The sequence below is a fragment of the Garra rufa genome, chromosome 23, assembly GCF_049309525.1.
Source record: "Garra rufa chromosome 23, GarRuf1.0, whole genome shotgun sequence".
NCBI lineage: Eukaryota > Metazoa > Chordata > Actinopteri > Cypriniformes > Cyprinidae > Garra > Garra rufa.
This window is the reverse complement of record NC_133383.1, coordinates 5,754,995-5,774,656: the sequence shown is the minus strand read 5'-3', so window position 1 is coordinate 5,774,656 and position 19,662 is coordinate 5,754,995. Positions and strand designations below refer to the sequence as shown.

Genomic DNA, 19,662 nt, shown 5'->3' with positions numbered 1-19,662 from the left:
CACAAAACATATCTATACTTAAGAAAAAAATAAATCATACAATAAACACTAATACTGATCAAAATAAAAATAAAAAGCATAATTATGAATAGTCCAAATAAATCCAAATAAATAAAGTCTTACTGTACATTATTTCCCACTTAATTTAATTCCACAGATAAAATATAAATAAAAAATATTTATAAATTAATAAAATGTAAATTCATATGATAATTACTATCATAAATAATTATGATAATTGAATTTATATATATATATATATATATATATATATATATATATATATATATATATATACACACACACACACACACACACACACACACAAACACACACACACACACACACATTTTTTTAAAATAATTTATATAATTATAAATTATTAAATAATTGTAATGTTTAATAAATTACTTTTTATTTTTTATTTAATAATAAACGTTTATTTATTATTTATTTAATAAATTGTTTATATCTCGGCATTCATTTTTTAATAAAATGAATTAATTGAATACATTTATAATAAATTACATAAAATTCATTGAATAAAAAAGTTAATTGCAACTTCAAAGATAAATTGTGAAATAAAACTTTGCAATTACCTTTTTTAATTTTTTAACCTTTTTTTACCTTTTTATTTTTTAAAAGTGTCTTTTAAAACCTTATATAAATATATATAAAATTAAAATATTTATAAATTAATAAATGTATGTATATATTTATATCATAAATAATTATAATAATTATTCATATATAAATAAAACTTTGGCAATTGTGAGTTCATATCTCATTCTGATTTTATATATATATATATATATATATATATATATAGATATATATATATATATATATATATATATATAAAGTTTACATCTTGCAATTCTTTTCATTTTTTAAATAAAATGAATACATTGAATAAATGTATTAAATAAGACTCAAAGAATAAAAAAAGTTAAAAAGGGTAACTGCGACTTCAAAGTAAGATAAATTGTGAAAAAAATTGCAGTTACCTTTTATTTTTTTATCCTTTTTATTTTTATAGTTTGTCCTACATTGTTTCCCTCTAAATATTTTGACATTATTTTTTGATATTAGAAAAAAAAATCTGTAATGCTATTTCAGTTTTAACAGTTTTGTTGGTCACATATCTTCACAATTCTGTGCAAAAAGCTACTGCTATTATTTTTACTCCCTATTATGAGTCACTAAAGCGCACTGTGGTGACGTGTAATGAGATATTTTTCTCAGCGCTTTTCTCTTTTCTTCAGGCTGTCAGATGCACAGCGTCTGTGTTGGTGGAACAATAACTTACATAGAGTTCTCTTAAACCCTGCAGTTTTGTTCCGCTAACATGCACACCCACACACACACACACAATCTGTTATAGAGAAATGCTTCAAATACTGCAGAACTGGCCCTGCATGGACACTGTATGGCTGTGAGGATTTGTCCAGAGACCTTGGCTTCGATCGCATCTCCTCCTCCCACACTGCATTGGGTCACTTACCAGTCCTGCACGGCTCCGAACGACTCCTCGTTAGTGATGTCGTACATGAGGATGAAGCCCATGGCTCCACGATAGTACGCCGTGGTGATGGTGCGGTATCTCTCCTGCCCGGCAGTATCCTGAAAAATACACAAATTAGCTTTGTTGGTTGGGACACTCATCTAAAAGGTAGAGATGCACCGATCGATCGGCATCCGATCGCAATCGACCGATAGGGGCGCTATCGGTTTTGATCGGAGTTCTCAAAATAGATCAGAGCAGGCCGATCAGATGACGTTTACAACAACAAACAGCCGCCAGAGCACGCATTCCCACTTCTCAGACTAGGGTCTCCTAATGGGCGCGGCTGTCTCTACAACGCATTAACACTGAAGATGACGTCGCCGGTGAGGGGATTTCCTCCCCTCTGGTCTATGCATCCCTGCCTCTGCTGAATTATTTTTATCCACGGTGGGGATAAAACGTCCCGCGAAGCCGCTCCTACGTCCCGATCTAAATCAAATTATTTGCAATACGCGCTTTAAAGTCGTCTAAATCAAATGATTCGCCATACGCGCTTTGAAGTTGAACGTACTGAATCAAATGATTCGCGATCCGATTGGAGCGCTTCAAAACAGTGAATCTTTTTGCGACGCAGTGGTTTACTGATTCTGAGTTTCCAAAAAGCTCCGTTGATACTTTGCTCACCTTCTCTATAAAATGTATTCGTTGTTTGAAATTAAACCATTACTATTAATACAATGTTTTTATTAAATTGTGATCACATAATACAGCTTCTGTCATATTAAAAAAAATTCATGACCTGACACTCATTATCTGGTTCTTGCCTAAAAAGACGGGTATAATGCGCGTTGTTAACAGATTACAGTAACAGTTTGGTCAACCTCTCCCTATGGAGAGAGAAAAAAAAGTTTCTAAAAGCATCCCCCCTTCTGTTTTTTTTTTTCACAAATTGCACCCTGTATATGTATATGTATGTGTATATGCATATGTATGGCATATTTATTTTATTTTTCCACAAAAAGCTTGTTGCTAAACTCTAAATTGTGATTTTAAGAAAGAGCCTCCTGAGAGTTAAATGTTTATTATGGTGCACATGTGTGTTTTGCACAATCATTTTTTTATTTTAAGATTTAACTCTTGTATTAGATTTAACTTTTTCCACAGAAAAACTAAGGTTCATAGTTTACAAATTGTGTCAGCTCTAAAAGAGTGAAATGTTGTGTTGTACATAATTACTGCCAAAAGACAGTTTAAGATAGTAAGCAACACTTACTCTATGTAAGCTGAGTCCAAGTTGTCTGAGAGTCTTGAGAGTGTTCAATATTGAAATTTGCCTCAGCCTGCAATAAAACTGGTCAATTCATGATACTTTCTCATTTCCTACTTTTTATACTAATAATACAATGTCAATGTTTGTACATGAGACAACAATATTGAAGAATTTATGGATTTGACGCTGTGATCGGTAATATCGGGATCGGCAGATACTGCTTTTGGTGATCGGTGATCGGCCCCCAAAATCCAGATCGGTGCATCTCTACTAAAAGGGTTTAATAGACACCTTTTTAATAGATGCCTGTTTCCACCACAGGATAAAAAAATATATATACAAAGGTAATTGCAACTTTTAATTTCACAAATTATCTCTAAAGTTCCAAATTAACCTTTTTAATTTATTCTGTGGCAGAAAAAAAGAATTGCAAGACGAAAACTGAAAAAAAAAAAAATCTGAATGAGATATAAACAAAGAATTGTGAGATATAAACTCTTTACACACAATTGCCAGACAAAGTTGAAATTCTGTGTTTATATCTTACAATTCTTTGTTTATATTATATTTACATTGTTTATAAATATAATTTTTGTTTTATATTTCTGAGAAAAAAATTAGAACAGAGAAACAAAGTCAGATTTGTGAGATATAAACTTATAACTGCAAGAAAAAAATGTAATTCTGTGTTAATCTTACAATTCTTTGTTTATATTATATTCACGTTTTATTTTAGAATTTTATTATATTTTATAAATATTATTGCATAAACGTATATATGATATAAATTGTTTTTGTTTAATTTATGTATTAATAGTAATGAATATATATAAATCAATAATTAAATAATATTTATTATTTATGATATGAATTATTATATAAATGTATATATTACATACATTTTATTAATTAATAAATATAATTTTTATTTAATATTTCTCAGAAAAAAGTCAAATTGAGTGAAACAAAGATATTTGTTTATATCTTACAATTCTTTGTTTATATTAATTTACATTTTATTTTAGAATTCTATTATACTTATATTTTATAAAATAAATGTTATTATATTAACATATTATATAAATTATTATAACATTTATATATTAATAATTGTTTATATATATTAATAATTAAATAATAATTATTATTTATTATATAAATTCTTACTATATAAACTACATACATTTTATTAATTTTTAAATACCATTTTAGTTTTATCTTTTATAGTTTTTGAGGGGAAAAAAATCAGAATTGAGAAAAACAAAGTCAGAATTGTGAGGTATAAACTCAATTGCAAGATATTATATTTAAATTTTGTTTTATTTTAGAATTGCATTATATTCATATTTTATTAAATAAATGTTTTTATATGAACCTATAACAAATTAGTATTCTAATTTCTATTTATATATTAATAATCATAAATGTATGATAAGTAATAATTTATGAAATTCCTATTATATAAATGTAGATAATACATTTAATAAATTTAAAAATATTTTTATTTTATATTTCTGAGAAAATAGTCAGAATTGTGAGATATAAACTCAATTGCAAGAAAAAAGTTCTGTTTATCTTACAATTCTTTTTTAAATTTAAATTTATTTTGTTAATTATTATTATTATTATTTATGATATAAATTATTATTATATAGATCTATATATTACTTTTTTTATTGATAAATATTATGGTTTATTTTATATTATATTTCTCTGGAAATTATTATATAAATGTAGATAATACATTTAATAAATTTAAAAATATTATTTTTATTTTATATTTCTGAGAAAATAGTCAGAATTGTGAGATATAAACTCAATTGCAAGAAAAAAGTTCTGTTTATCTTACAATTCTTTTTTAAATTTAAATTTATTTTGTTAATTATTATTATTATTATTTATTATATAAATTATTATTATATAGATCTATATATTACTTTTTTTATTGATAAATATTATGGTTTATTTTATATTATATTTCTCTGGAAAAAAAAGTCAGAATTAAGTAAAACAAACTCATTATGTGGGGAAAAGGTCAGAATTGTGAGATTAAAAAAAAAAACTTCCTGTGATGGATCAGGCATCCATACTTCCCACATTAAGTCAAGTTAACATTAAAAATACAATAACCTTTTTTATTTACCATAAAATTTAATTTCAAGTTAATGTGTTACTTGTCGTTTTTTTGTCATTTGAAAGTATATGTTTCAAAGTAAATTCTACACCAATTTTTTTTTTTTTTTTTTTTACAATTGGAGTATGTTTATTTTAGTCTTTAGGCTTTAACAGTTTCTGTTTAATTCAATTAATTTGTTTCAGAGTAAATCCTACAGCAAATTCAGTGTAGCTGAATCACAACAACACACCTGACATTTGATTTAAGATATAATATGCATTTCTCATCATTTCAATTTTCATTTAACAAGTCAGCAGGCATGATGAAGGAGAGTCATTTAACATTTAACGTCTTCCAGATTGTTCCCAAATTTAGCCGGGCCAAGGAGGACGAGCGGAGACCTGCCAGGGGTTACCATGGCGATAAAGCGAGCGGTAAAGCAGGAAGCTTCAGTAGCGCTGGCTGGTCGGGTGGGTGGATACAACAGAGCAAATTATGGACCTTAAAGGTTCATATTATACACTTTCGTAGCATGCAATTTCTCCCAGCTGTCCATATTAGTCAAGGATTCTTGCAATAAAAACAGCAGAATTTAGTTTAAATGACCATTTCTACTTTCTCTGTGCTTTATGATGATTGTTTTGATGGCTGTTCATCAGGTTGCTCAAGACTGAATGGCTATTGATATGTAAAAGTGGGCGATCATATGTTAATGAGCTCAGTTTCCACCCCTCCACATAAAATGAGAGTATACAAAATGAGTATAACAGAGCAAGGAAAATCCCCTTGACACACATTAATGTTATGATAAAATATTGTTTTAATATTTTAATAACCTTTTTAATCACTGCATTACAGGAAATGTCACAGAAAAATGTAAAAATCACCACAATTGCAATACGTTTTTTTTTTAGTATCATTGAGATACCATCACTGTTATTGACAGTTCAAGATGATACAGTCAGATTTTTTTTTTTTTTTTTTTTTAATTTAGTAAAAAGTCTATTAATTTGGTTGGTCTAGTAATTTTATTAGTTTTTATTTTATTATTTTTATTTTATTTAAATTAAACAATAATGATTAAATAATACAAATATATTAAAATAAATTATAAAATAAATAATAATTACTATCACAATCAAATTAACTATTTAAAAACGAATAAATATGACAAAAAGCACAACAACATTACTAAATGTTTAACTAAATTAAAATGTAAAAATTCAAACTGTTTCAATTCAAACTGTTAATAAAACTGTAATTAATTAATTTATTTTTATTCTATTTAGACAATAAAGCATTTTAAAAGGTGGACTGTCAATTTAAATAAAAATAAATATTATAATAACAAAATAAAATAATTACTATTACGAGCAAATTAACAATTTTAATCAACAGTCCTATTTTTGAAATGCTTTATTCTCCAGAAAAATATTTAAAAAAAATATTATTATCTACAGTTTTATTAACAGTTTGAACTGGTAGAGTTTGAATTTTTAAATTTTAATTTAGTTAAAATTTAGTAATTTTGTTGTTGTTTTTGGTTATATTTATTAGTATTTTGTATTAGTTTTATTTTATTTAAACTAAACAATAATGATTTAATAATAAAAATCTATTAAAATAAATTACAAAATTAAAATGCTTTATTCTCTCTTTTTTAAATAAAATAAAGTTTTTTTTAACAGTTTTTTAAATTTTGAATTAGTTAAATGTTTATTAATTTTGTTGTTTGTGTCATATTTATTAGTTTTTATTGTATTAGTTTTATTTTATTTAAATTAAACAATAATGATTAAATGACAAAAATATATTAAAATAAATGACAAAATAAACAATTACCAATACAATCAAATTAACAATTTTAATTGACAGTCCTACTATTTATTCTATAAAACAAATAAATAAATAAAATAAATTAGTTTTATTAACAGTTTGAATTGATGCAGTTTGAATTGTAAACTTTTTATTGAGTTAAACGTTTTGTAATTTTTTTTTTTGTCATATTTATTAGTTTAAATTTTTATGAGTCTTAAATTAAACAATAATGATTAAATAATAAAAACATTCAAATAAATTATAAAATAAAAATAATTTGATCACGATCAAATGAACAATTTTAATCGACAATCCTCATTTTAAAATGCTTTATTCTCTAAAAAAAAAATAATAATAATAAAATAAATAAATAAATTAGTATTATTAACAGTTTGAAATTTAAATTTAATTCAGGTAAACATTTAGCAATTTAGTCAGTTTTTTGGTCATATTTATTTGTTTTTATTTTATTCGTTTTATTATATTTAAATTAAATAATAAAAACATATTAAAATAAATAATTATTACAATCAAACTAACAATTTTAATCGACAATCCTACTTTTAAAATGCTTTATTCTCTAAAATAAAATAAATGAATAAAAATACAGTTTTATTAACAGTTTTAATTTGATAATTTTTTAATGTAAATTTTATTTTAGGTTTTATTTTCTTAGTTTTATTTGATTTAAATTAAACAAACAAACAAAAAAAAAAGAGTATTTCCTTGGGATATGTTTCAGTGCAGGTTTTTTTTTTTTTGACATTTTTATTTTGTCAATATAGTCATTAATTTTACCTCAGTTTTATTTTTAGTACAAGTAAAGAAAAAAAGGACGTTTTCATTAGAAACTACCTGTTTTTTCCCAGTTAACATGTATTTTATATTAGTCACATTTTTTTTTTAAGGTTTTAGTTTTAGTTATCTATAAAAACTCTCATCATAAATGACAAAGGTGCTTTAAAATAAAATGCAAAATGCAACAAATTTGACTTCTACAATGTGACAAATGAGCTGGTGAGGTTTAAAAGGTCAGCAGCAGCATTTGAAATACCAACATTTTTATCTTTATTTTATTGTGCATCGATGAATCAAGAAGACCGAGATGTACAGGTCACATCAAGTCAATTTGGCTTTCATACTGACTTCAAATGTTCTTCCCATGTGCCACTAACACTGCCCTCTAGTGTGCAGCGGACCGTGACAAACTGACAAAACCCCAATCCTGCTCAGGCTGCAGAGTGTGTGCTCTTATCTGCCACAGACAGATCCAATGAGCCACCACACACCTTATTCACACACACACACAGATAAGCAAACACACACACAAACAGAGCAGCCAGCCACAAAATAAAGCATCAGGCTCCATTGGGAGGCTTTATGATGATCTACTACTGCAAGCAATTATAAAATGGGTTCTGAGCGTCTCTTTATGGCTCTGTGAAAGGCTTCTGTTTGGACACACACAGACTGAAGTGGACGGCTCTAATTACCCAAACAGAGCCGCTGATAAGAGCAAACGAAATGCGGTCGCTCCCCGAGCAGGTGCTGGTCAGACTCGTCTACAAGCCCTCCAGAGAGACAAACACGCTCAGATTCATTGTCATAAGCTACATGTAAATCCTACAATCTGCTCGAGTTGAAATTAGGGACGTCGATCAATTAAAAATTTAATCACATTAATCAGCATACACTGATTAATCAAATTTATCACTTACGTTATTCTGACAGACGAGCAAATCACCAAATATATTGTACATTAGAAAAAGTAGCTTTAGAAATCAATGAATAAATAATGATTAAATAAGTATAGAATTTCCATAATTACATGAGCATGTAAAATCCTACATTTATTAATACTTTCTTCAATAAAAAAAAAAAATAGTGTTAAAAAGCAATGAATAAATTATAATAACCCAAAATATTACAAAAAACCATAAATAAATAAATAGATTAAACTACATATTATATTTAAAATACATTACATAAATCAACATTTTAAATTGATAGTCTCTATTTTAATAATACTTTATTCTCAAAAGAATCGCCAATGATCATGAGAAAATAAAAGCTAAATAAAAATAAAAACATTTTGAAATAAATAAAACCAAAAAATATAATGAAAAGATAAAATAATTAAAAAGGACAAGAAATAATTTAAATGATTAACTCTACATAAATTGACAGTTTTACTCTTAATATACTGTATTCTCTTTAAGCTCTCTATTAAACAATAATGATTAAATAATAAATACAATTATTATAGAAAATAATTAATAAAAAATAATTACTATTACAAACAAATTAACAATTTGAACCAACAGTCATACTTTTAAAATGCTTTATTCTCTGAAACATTTAAATAAATGAAAATAATTACAGTTTTATCAACAGTTTTAATGTTTAGTAATTTGGTGTTTTTGTCATAATAATTTAAATAAATCAACATATTTAATTGACAGACTCTATTTTAATAATAATTTATTTAGCTTTAAAAGTCAACGATAAAAATAATTTACAAAAGGACAAAAATAATCATTCAAACAATTAAATTAACATATTAAATTGACAGTTCTACACTTTAATATACTGTATTCTCTACAAAATCATGACAAAACGAAGCTTTAGCAGCCAAATAAAAATAAAAACATATTTTAAAATAAATAAAACCAAAAAATTTAATAAATAAAAAATGAATAAATATTACAAATACTTTAAAATAAAAATTATTACTATGATAAAAAGATAAAACATTATAAACAACAGTCCTACTTTTACAATGCTTTATTCTCTAAAAAATAAAAATAAATTAAATTAATTACAGTTTTGTTAACAGTTTGAATTTTTACATTATAATTTCGTTAAATGTTTAGTAGTTTGGTGTTTTTTTTGTCATAATAATTTAAATAATAATTCTAATTTAAACTATATAATAATAATAATAATAATAATTTAATTTAATAATAATAATTTAAACTCAACATATTCAATTAACAGTCTCTATTTTAATAATAATTTATTTAGCATTAGGAATTATTTTTATTTTTTTCAAAAAAGGTCAACAAAAACAAACCTTTAGCAGCCAAATAAAAATAAAAACATTTTAAAATAAATAAAAGTATTAAATAATAATATAATAAATAAAAAATTAATAAATATGACAAATATTTTAAAAGAAAAAAGAATTACTATTACAATCAAATTAACAATTTTAATCGACAGTTAAATCAGTATTGTAACTGCTGTAACTTGTAACATACCTACTTTTATTAATGGGGCTTTATTTTCCAAAAGGAGAGAGCGCTATAAGAAGTGTGAAGCAGATGGATGATTCATGTGAGTCTAATGCAAGCGGAAGAGCTTCATATCCGACACGCGTAATGCTAGTGAAGTATGACACTAATATGAGTCAGCGTGAGCAGAGACACGTCAATGTTAAAACTGTTCAGGGAATAAATAACAATTAAGACGAGCAAGCAACACCACATCAAGGCAAAACAGTAATATCATATCTAAAACATAACAACAAGGAAACGAGCTTGCTTTAAAATCATTATATCCTTCATTTCACTGCCTCTAAAAGACCCATTAGATGCTTGTAATGAATGTTTTTAGCACAGATTCGGTTTACGCTCAGCCTTTCCTTTCGCTGACTCATTGGGTCGCAAACAAAAGGCTGAAAGGATGTTCTCTAAAAGACAGCGAAGATGATGGAGTCATTACTGTAACGGACTCAGATGTGGGACTGGTGCTGTTGAAAGGTCAAGCTGTCAAACGCGCTGTGACTTATAATGGAGACCACACAAAAACATCATATACTCTGACACAGGAAGAACGATTTGGGGTCAGCGAGATTTTATAATGCTTTTGAAAAAAGTCTCTAATGCTAAGCAAGGTTGCATTTATTGATGCAGTAAAAACAGTAATATTGTGAAATATTTTTACAATTTAGAATAGCTGTTTTCCATTTTAATAGATTTAAAAATGTAATTTTTTCCTGTGATGCAAAGCTGAATTTTCAGCATCATTACTCCAGTCTTCAATGTCACATGATCTTCAGAAATCATTTTAATATGCTGATTTGCTGCTTAAGAAATATTTCTGATTGTTATGAGTTGAAAACATTTGTGTTGAAAATGTATTATTTTAGTAAATAAAGAATTTACTATATATTTTTTAAAGATTATTTATTAATTAATTATCATTAAAACATTTTTTTTGAGTATTTTTATGATTTTTTAATTATTAAAAAAAATATATTTATTTAAATACTGACCTGACATATTGATTGGTAATGTATACTAAATACAATAAAGCATAGGAAAACCTAGTGTGTGTGTGTGTGTGTGTGTGTGTGTGTTTAAATTAAAGTATTTAAATACAACAAATTAAATCTTTTTTATTCATAATAATATGTGACCCTGGACCACAAAACCAGTCATAAGGTTAAATTTTACAAAACTGAGATGTATACATCATGTGAATACTCAATAAATAAGCTTTCTATTGATGTATGGTTTGTTATGATAGGACAATATTTGGCTGAGATACATCTATTTGACAATCAGGAATCTGAGGGTACAAAAAAATCAAAATACTGAAAAAATCACCTTTAAAGTTGTGCAAATTAGGTTCTTAACAATGCATATCACTAATCATAAATTACATTTTGATATATTTACAGTAGGAATTTTACAAAGAATCATCATGGAACATGATCTTTACTAAATTTCCTAATGATTTTTGGCATAAAAGAAAAATCTAAAATTTTGACCCATGCTATGTATTTTTGGCTATTGCTACAAATATACCCCAGCGACTTAAGACTGGTTTTGTGGTCCAGGGTCACATATATAATTCATTTATAATAAGTTTTATATGTAAGTCAATGTAAGTAAAGTGTCTACTTTTAAGGCTTCAAATAAGATTTGGTTGAAATAATATTTATAAAAATTCAAACAATATGCTTATTCTGACTTGTACATATTAAAATATATAAAAGAATAAAGGAGCATATTAAACGTTACTGTGTTTTAAATTAGTAACAAATTCTCACTGTCAATGGGCAAAACCTAGGCAAATTTAAAAAAATGTAGAATTAAAACTAATTAGTATTTGGGGTGAATGCAATTTGTCTTTTAATATAATACATTTTTGTTCATAGAAATTCATAGATTTTGTTGTAAATATGCCTGACAAGATTGTTACACTGAATGACATTTGGGTGTCTTCTGTAAATTAGGGAAAAATTTATATTAATTTTTTGCTCCGACAAACAAAAACGCAATTAAATTAAACAGAAAACTTTTTTTTTTTTTTTGAAAAACAACAACAATTTAAAGCAGTATTACACTTTTTGTTTTTGTGCTTAAACCCTTTTTCGTCTTTGACACACACACACACACACACACACACACACATATATATACATATATATATATATATATATTTATATTTATATTTATAAATATATAATACTAATTTAAATACTACATTTTAAATATTTATTTTATATTGGCAAGAATAATTAATATTAATATTGTTTATAATCTTTTTTTATATGTATAAATACAAGATACATGCAGGTTTTATTTATTAATTTTTTTTTTTAATTATATTTTTTTAAAAACATACTGACCTGACATATTTGTAATATAGCCATTAGGAAAATGTAATTTATTTATTAATTATAAAAAATAAAAATAAAAACACAACTATTTATTTATTTATTTTTAAACATACTGACCGGACATATTGAATGGTAATATATGCTAAATACACAAAAACATTGTCTGTGTATGTTTGTTTATATTTATATATTTATTTATTTATTTACAACAATTAATAATACTATTATTTATAATCATTTTATATGGATATATAAATATAAGAAATATAAAAAAAAGCATACTGACCTGACATATTGAATGGTAATATAGCCAATACTAAATACACTAAAGTATAGGAAAATCTAGTGTATATTTAATTACACAAATACACATTTAATTAATAAAAAAAAAACATCCCGGCGTGACATATTGAATGGCAATATTTGTTTATTTACAAATATATAAATATTTCTTTTTAATTTATAATAATAATACAATTATTTATAATTTATAATAAATTATTTCTACACTTTATACAATTATAATTTTTATATGCATAAACATATGCAGGTAAATACTGCTGTTTGTTATATTGCCATATATAAATAAATACGCCTTTGCGTAAACATACATTTAGCTACTTTACTAACAAGAACTAACTAGAATTTTAGCTAGATATACTATTTTATTAGACATACATTTATTTGTTTTCACATTTCCAGTTATATTAAACCCAGAAGATATACTGACGGTCTTTAAGCTCAAATGATGTTGGATTTTCCTCCTTTGAGCATTAAAGGATTAGAAAAGAGAGAGTGCGGTTTTCATTTCCTGTATGGCAAAGTGGCAGTGGCGTCATTAAGGTAATGAAGAGCATGTTCGGTAATGCGTCGCCCTCATTCTGACGGGGCCGGTCAGATTGCACGGCATCCGAGAGATTCATGCGTCTGGAGACGCTCCAGATCCCACGCAGAGTTTTATTGATCTGTGACTTGTGTGGACTAACCCTTTATCCTTTCATTGGGCCAATAAATTAACGTTAGACAATGTGAGCGAGTCATTTAGGAGATGGGTTGTTACCTCCGTCCTCTGGGGCCGGTTGGGAGCGGGGCCGCCGCTAGGCCGCGAGCACTGATTTGATTTATAAGGGTGAATGCTGTGAGTGAGCGAAAATACTTAAGATCAGCAGCCGAGCAAATGAGGACTGGTAAAAAAACAGCTGACACTTTCACAGTCTGAGGGAGAGACGCTCGAGTAGAGATCTTTAAAGAAATCAATTCACGCTTGCAAAGAAATTCACAGACAGCAAGTCACAGCGCAAAGACAGAGAACCGCGACAGGCGATAAAGAAATGTCACACCTACAATATCACTAGAGTTAATGATGGTTAAAACTCATACGGTTTATAACACAGTACATCTACTGGTAGATTTAAAAATCTAACACCAGCAGACAGCTTCACTGATTATAATGCAAGCGATTTACAAGTCTTTTGATGTGTTGCAACATGCTTGTGTTTGGTGAGACTGTTATTTTTGTCCTAAATAAGCATGACTATAACAAGCATTGAACATTAGGACATTGTAATGGCAGATTTGTTTTTATTGGTTTCTAGTTCTGATAGCACCGCCCACATAGAAATCTCATTGGTCCAAATTGGCTCCACATAACTGCATATTAGGGAGATTTATTGTAGTATCATTGAGTTACTACTAATATTTTTTATTAATATTTTGAATTGGTTTTTATTTTAAGATTTTCTGTTTTGATTAAAATGCTGCCTTGGCATAGCCTGGCTATCACCAGACCACGTTATGACTTCGTCATGATTCGTGGTCTGGGAACCACATGTTCATTTTCTCGTATTTGAGGCGTGGTTTACGAATGCCCAGAGCCGTTTATTGGGCGATACGAATGTCTATCAAATGCGCCTGTGCGTAGCTCATAGCCAATCGTTTCAATTATCCCGGATGACGTATGTAGAGCGAACGCCAAAAGTTGCTCTTTTTTCAAAATAAACTTGCGTTCTAATGTCATTTGTCGCGTCGGGTCGCGCCGCTCGCGTCCAGTGTAGACACGAAAGATAACCAAAGAGTATAGAAGTACCACTCTTTGAGATAACTTTGCGTCTGCTGCCATGCTGGATCCTTCGGTGAGTCGCATAGAAGGCGTCATCGTCTTGCTTCTCCCTCCCCGTTCTGTGATTGGTTCCCTATCTTAGGTGAAAATTAGGTCCATGGTTTCCAGACTGACTAGAAGCGTGAATAAAATCGCGCTGCGCAAGGCAGTATGGGGACACCCAGGCTAGCCTTGGAAACTATCATAATAAAAATCAAATAGAAAAAAATCAAATCTAAATTCAAATGGAAGAATAATTAAGCTAATTTTAATATTAAATGTAATTATTTTTTACTGCCATGCATGTGTATAACTTTTTATTATTATTATTTATTAACTATTTTTAATCGATTTTTTTGTTACGAATAAAGATTTAATTTCCAAAAAAATTATTATAAATAATAATATTATTAAATTATTATTATAAATTAATTCAACTGTATACATATATATATATACACATATATATATATATATATATATATATATATATATTTCAGGTCAGTATGATTTTTACATAAATAAACTTATTTTAACTTATATAAACTTATAAAAAATATTATATATAATAAGAAAAATGTAGTTAAAATGTAGAAGAAATTAAATTGCATTAATAAAACAAATATATTATATAATATAATATACTTAAATACTTTTCTTGACGTCAGAATGATTTTATTTCCAACTGAAAATGTATGCTGTTTTAATGACAAATTTAACTTTAAAATAAAGCAAATTAAATTATAATAATTTTTTAATTATAAAATTAAAAAAATAATAAAAAAATGTAATAATATTTTTTCTATTAAAATATTTTTTCTGCCATGAAATAAATAAATACCTAAATAAATAAACTTATATAATACACACACACACACACACATATATATATGTATTACACTTATATACTTTTCTTTTCCATGAACTAAGATTTCATTTCCCACTGAAAATGTATGTTGTTTTAATGATAAATTTCAGCTTTCAGCTGAAAGGCCTTTAGTTTTCTTTTGCTCCTTCAGATTTCTTATCATAACAACACAGGCACCATTCAAGCGAACAAATTTAGCATCGCTTTTAGGACTTTTGATTTCAGAATGGTGGGCACACAAGAACACAGAAAAAAATCTCTGTGAATGAAAGGAGACGTACGCCACGGGGGAAAAGAAAACATGCGCACACACACATGAACTCACTCACCTCCTCGTTCTACCTCTACGATTTCTCCCAAAAGGCTTCGTGGTTGAACGAGTGAGTGTAAAAATAGCTCGAGATGAATAGTCATGTCATCGGTGGTGGCGGCTCCTCTGACCACCACGCACACGGACGACGAACGTACAGAGTTTTGGGGAAGAAATGAAGCATTTAAAGCCCAAGTCTGGTAGAGGTTTCAATTCAATAGCAAACTGATAATGACTACAGTCTCATCCCATGACTGCAAATATGATTACAGACATTGGACGTTAAGCTAATAAGCAACAAAGTAGGCTATAAATGATAAAATACAAGACGGAAAGCAAACGTCCTCTATTTTTTATTGTAAGCAGTGGTAATAAGACATTTGACTATTGAGATTTATACATCACCTGAAAGCTGAATAAATAAGCTTTCCATTGATTTATGGTTTGTTAGGATAGGACACAACTATTTGAAAATCTGGAATCTGTGGGAGCAAAAAAAATAAATCTAAATATTGAGGAAAATAGCCTTTAAAGTTGTCCAGATGAAGTTCTTAGCAATGAATATTACTAATCAAAAATTAAGTTTTATTATATTTATGGTAGGAAATTTGCAAAATATCTTCATCAAACAAGAAAAATATATAATTTTGACCCATACAATGTATTTTGGTTACAAATATCCCCGTGCTACTTAAGACTGGTTTTGTGGTCCAGGCTCACATATTTATGTTGTGTCAAAATATATTAAACTTTTGTATTGCAAAGGTTTTTAAGTAAAAGTTGGCTAAACATTGTGTATATTATACAATTTAATGATAGCAAGTGAGATTATTACACACAATACTTACTCAAATTTCACTCAAAACATTTGAACCTGGAAACGGTTATTATCTGTTGACACAACTGTTGGTAGATTATGGAATTGAGACAATTAATTTAAGATTTAACATGAATTACAATAACATATTAGTTAGTTAAGATACAATTTTCAGATAAATGCTGTTCTTCTGAACTTTCTATTAAACCTGAAAAATTCTACTGAGCTGTTTGCAATATAATAATTTAAAAAATGTTTTTTTAAACAGCAAATCAGAATTTTAGAATGATTTCTGAAGGATCGTATGACTGGAGTAATGATGCTAAAAAATCAGCTTTGAAATCACAGGAATAAATTACATTTTAAAATAAATTCAAATAGAAAACAGTTTTTTTAAATAGTAAAAATATTTCAAAATGTTACTGTTTTGCTGTACTTTGGATCAAATTAATGCAGTCTTGGTAAGGAGAAGAGACTTAAAAAAAAATATTAAAAAGACATTATAAATGATATAAACACAGTATATACTATGAAGGAACGGTACACACTAGATGTTGTGCAATTAGAGCAGGTTCAGAGGTGTCAGGTGATCACACAGTGATCTTAATAATACATGTGAGGTACGTGGGAACACTTCCTATTATGTTTCTTCTCAGAAACTCGTAATTAGTTCATTGTAACGTCTCCACAATGAGTGTGAGGTGATATCTGAGAATCTAGTTTCTTGACACACTACTACAACCCTCTACATTGAGAGCGAGGGGCGTGACGCTACTAAAAGCATGCGTTTGCAATGTATACATTTCTGTTGATTATAATGGATGCATTCTACCAGGCCTCGAAGTTCAGCTTCAACGTTTAGCCCTAACAACAGGAATAAAGTTACATTTTTTGCCCTCACACAGTAATTATCAGGCATTCTGAGATGTGCATTGTCACTTTAAATGGCATGTCGGGACAGACTGAAAAGCTTTTCAGTGGATTGATTGACTCACATTCTTGAAACTCGAAATGAAGCCGCTCAGATCTATAATGCTAAATGAGCTATTCTCACAGCGCTGAATGAGACACATGATTCATAGCTGATGCCGCTGCGCTTCCTGGAACAAAAACATTGAGCCCAGCTGTTCCTGTCCTCTACATCTGGCTAATATAATAGAAGAACGACAGGAGCCATAAAGACCCTTGAGAATGTTTTACTACACTTATTCTGTGATAAACTCATGTCCTACATACTGAAATGTCCTAGGTTGCGTTTTGTGAAATAATGTAAATAATAGTATGACGACAGTACTGAATCTAACAAAGACGAAATGTTTGATTTGAGATAATTCAGCCTTTACTACGCTAAATAAATAATAAATAAATTGTATTTATTTTTTATTTAAAAATGTAAATAAAGAATAAAAATTACTTCTCACTCTAAACTTTACTATGCTAAAATGTATTTATATTTTACTGATTTAAAAATGTATTTAAAATTGTAACTTATTTCATCGATTTTCAACAAGCTACTTAAAACTAAAGATTATTTTACTGCTTTTTTGTTACAAAAAAAATGTTTCACGATTTTCGTTTTAATTTTAGATGACTATAATAACCCTAATCAGATATGTTTTGTGTTAAAAGACAAATTACTTCTCATTCTAAACTTTACTACGCTAAAAAAGTTTTTTAATTTATTTAAAAATGTATTTAAAAATGTATTTTTTACAGATTTTCCACAAGCTACTTAAAACTAAAGATTATTTTTCAGCATTTTTGTAACAAAAAATGTTTTAGTTGTAGATAACTATAATAACCCTAAACATTTTTTTTATTTATTTAAAAATGTATTACAAAATTTACTCACTTAAAATTTATTTTAAAATGTAACTTATTTCACAGATTTTCAACAAGCCACTTAAAACTAGAGATTTTTTTTATTTTATGGTTTTAGTTTTAATTGTAATTTTACTAAAACTATAATAACCTTAATTAGATATTTTTCAGTCTGAAAAGACAAATTACTTTCTAAACTTTACTACGCTATTTTTTTAAATTTATTTAAATATGTATTTTAAAATTGACTTATTTTAAAATATATTTAAAAATGTAACTTAAGATAATTTGTTACAAAAAAAAAATTATGGTTTTAGTTCTAATTTTAGATAACTATAATAACCCTAATCAGACATGTTTTTCAGTGTTAAAAGACAAATTACTTCTCACTCTAAACTAGTCTAAAAAAGTTATTCTTTTTTTTTTTTTAATGTATTTTAAAATGTACTTATTTAAAAATGTATTTAAAAATGTAATTTATGTTACCAATTTTCAACAAGCTACTTAAAACTAAAGATTTCTGCATTTTGTAACAAAAACGGTTTTTAGTTTTAATTTTAGATAACTATAATAACCCTAATTAGATGGGCTTTTTTCAGTCTGAAAAGACAAAATACTTCCCATTATAAACTTTACTACGCTAAAAAAACTTTTTTTTTCATTTAATAATGTATTAAAAATTTTACTTGTTTAAAATTTATTTTAAAATGTAACTTATTTCACCAATTTTCAACAAGCTACTTACAACTAAAGGTTATTTTTCTGCATTTTTGTTACAAAAAAAATGTTTCACGATTTTAGTTTTAATTTTAGATAACTATAATAACCCTAATCAGATATTTTTTTCAGTGTTAAAAGACAAATTACTTCTCATTCTAAACTTTACTACGCTAAAAAAGGTTTTTTTTAATTTATTTAAAAATGTATTTAAAAATTTACTTATTTAAAATTTATTTTTTACAGATTTTCCACAAGCTACTTAAAACTAAAGATTATTTTTCAGCATTTGTAACAAAAAATGTTTTAGTTTTAGATAACTATAATAACCCTAAACATTTTTTTTATTTATTTAAAAATGTATTACAAAATTTACTCACTTAAAATTTATTTTAAAATGTAACTTATTTCACAGATTTTCAACAAGCCACTTAAAACTAGAGATTTTTTTTATTTTTTTTTTATTTTATGGTTTTAGTTTTAATTGTAATTTTACTAAAACTATAATAACCTTAATTAGATATTTTTTAGTCTGAAAAGACAAATTACTTTCTAAACTTTACTACGCAAAAAAACATTTTTTAAATTTATTTTAAAATTGACTTATTTTAAAATGTATTTAAAAATGTAACTTATTTTGCAGATTTTCAACAAGCTACTTAAAACTAAAGATAATTTTTGTTACAAAAAA

At 26.8% G+C, this 19,662-nt stretch overlaps 1 protein-coding gene across 1 annotated transcript in view; it reads right to left on the bottom strand.

The window, feature by feature from the left end:
- Positions 1–19,662, bottom strand: part of LOC141299097 (ras-related protein Rab-3C-like) — a 32,758-nt gene that overhangs the window by 8,913 nt on the left and 4,183 nt on the right. The window contains exon 3 of the mRNA XM_073829381.1: positions 1,505–1,623. Coding sequence (XP_073685482.1) covers positions 1,505–1,623 — 119 coding nt within the window. The remainder of the gene's footprint in view (positions 1–1,504; positions 1,624–19,662) is intronic.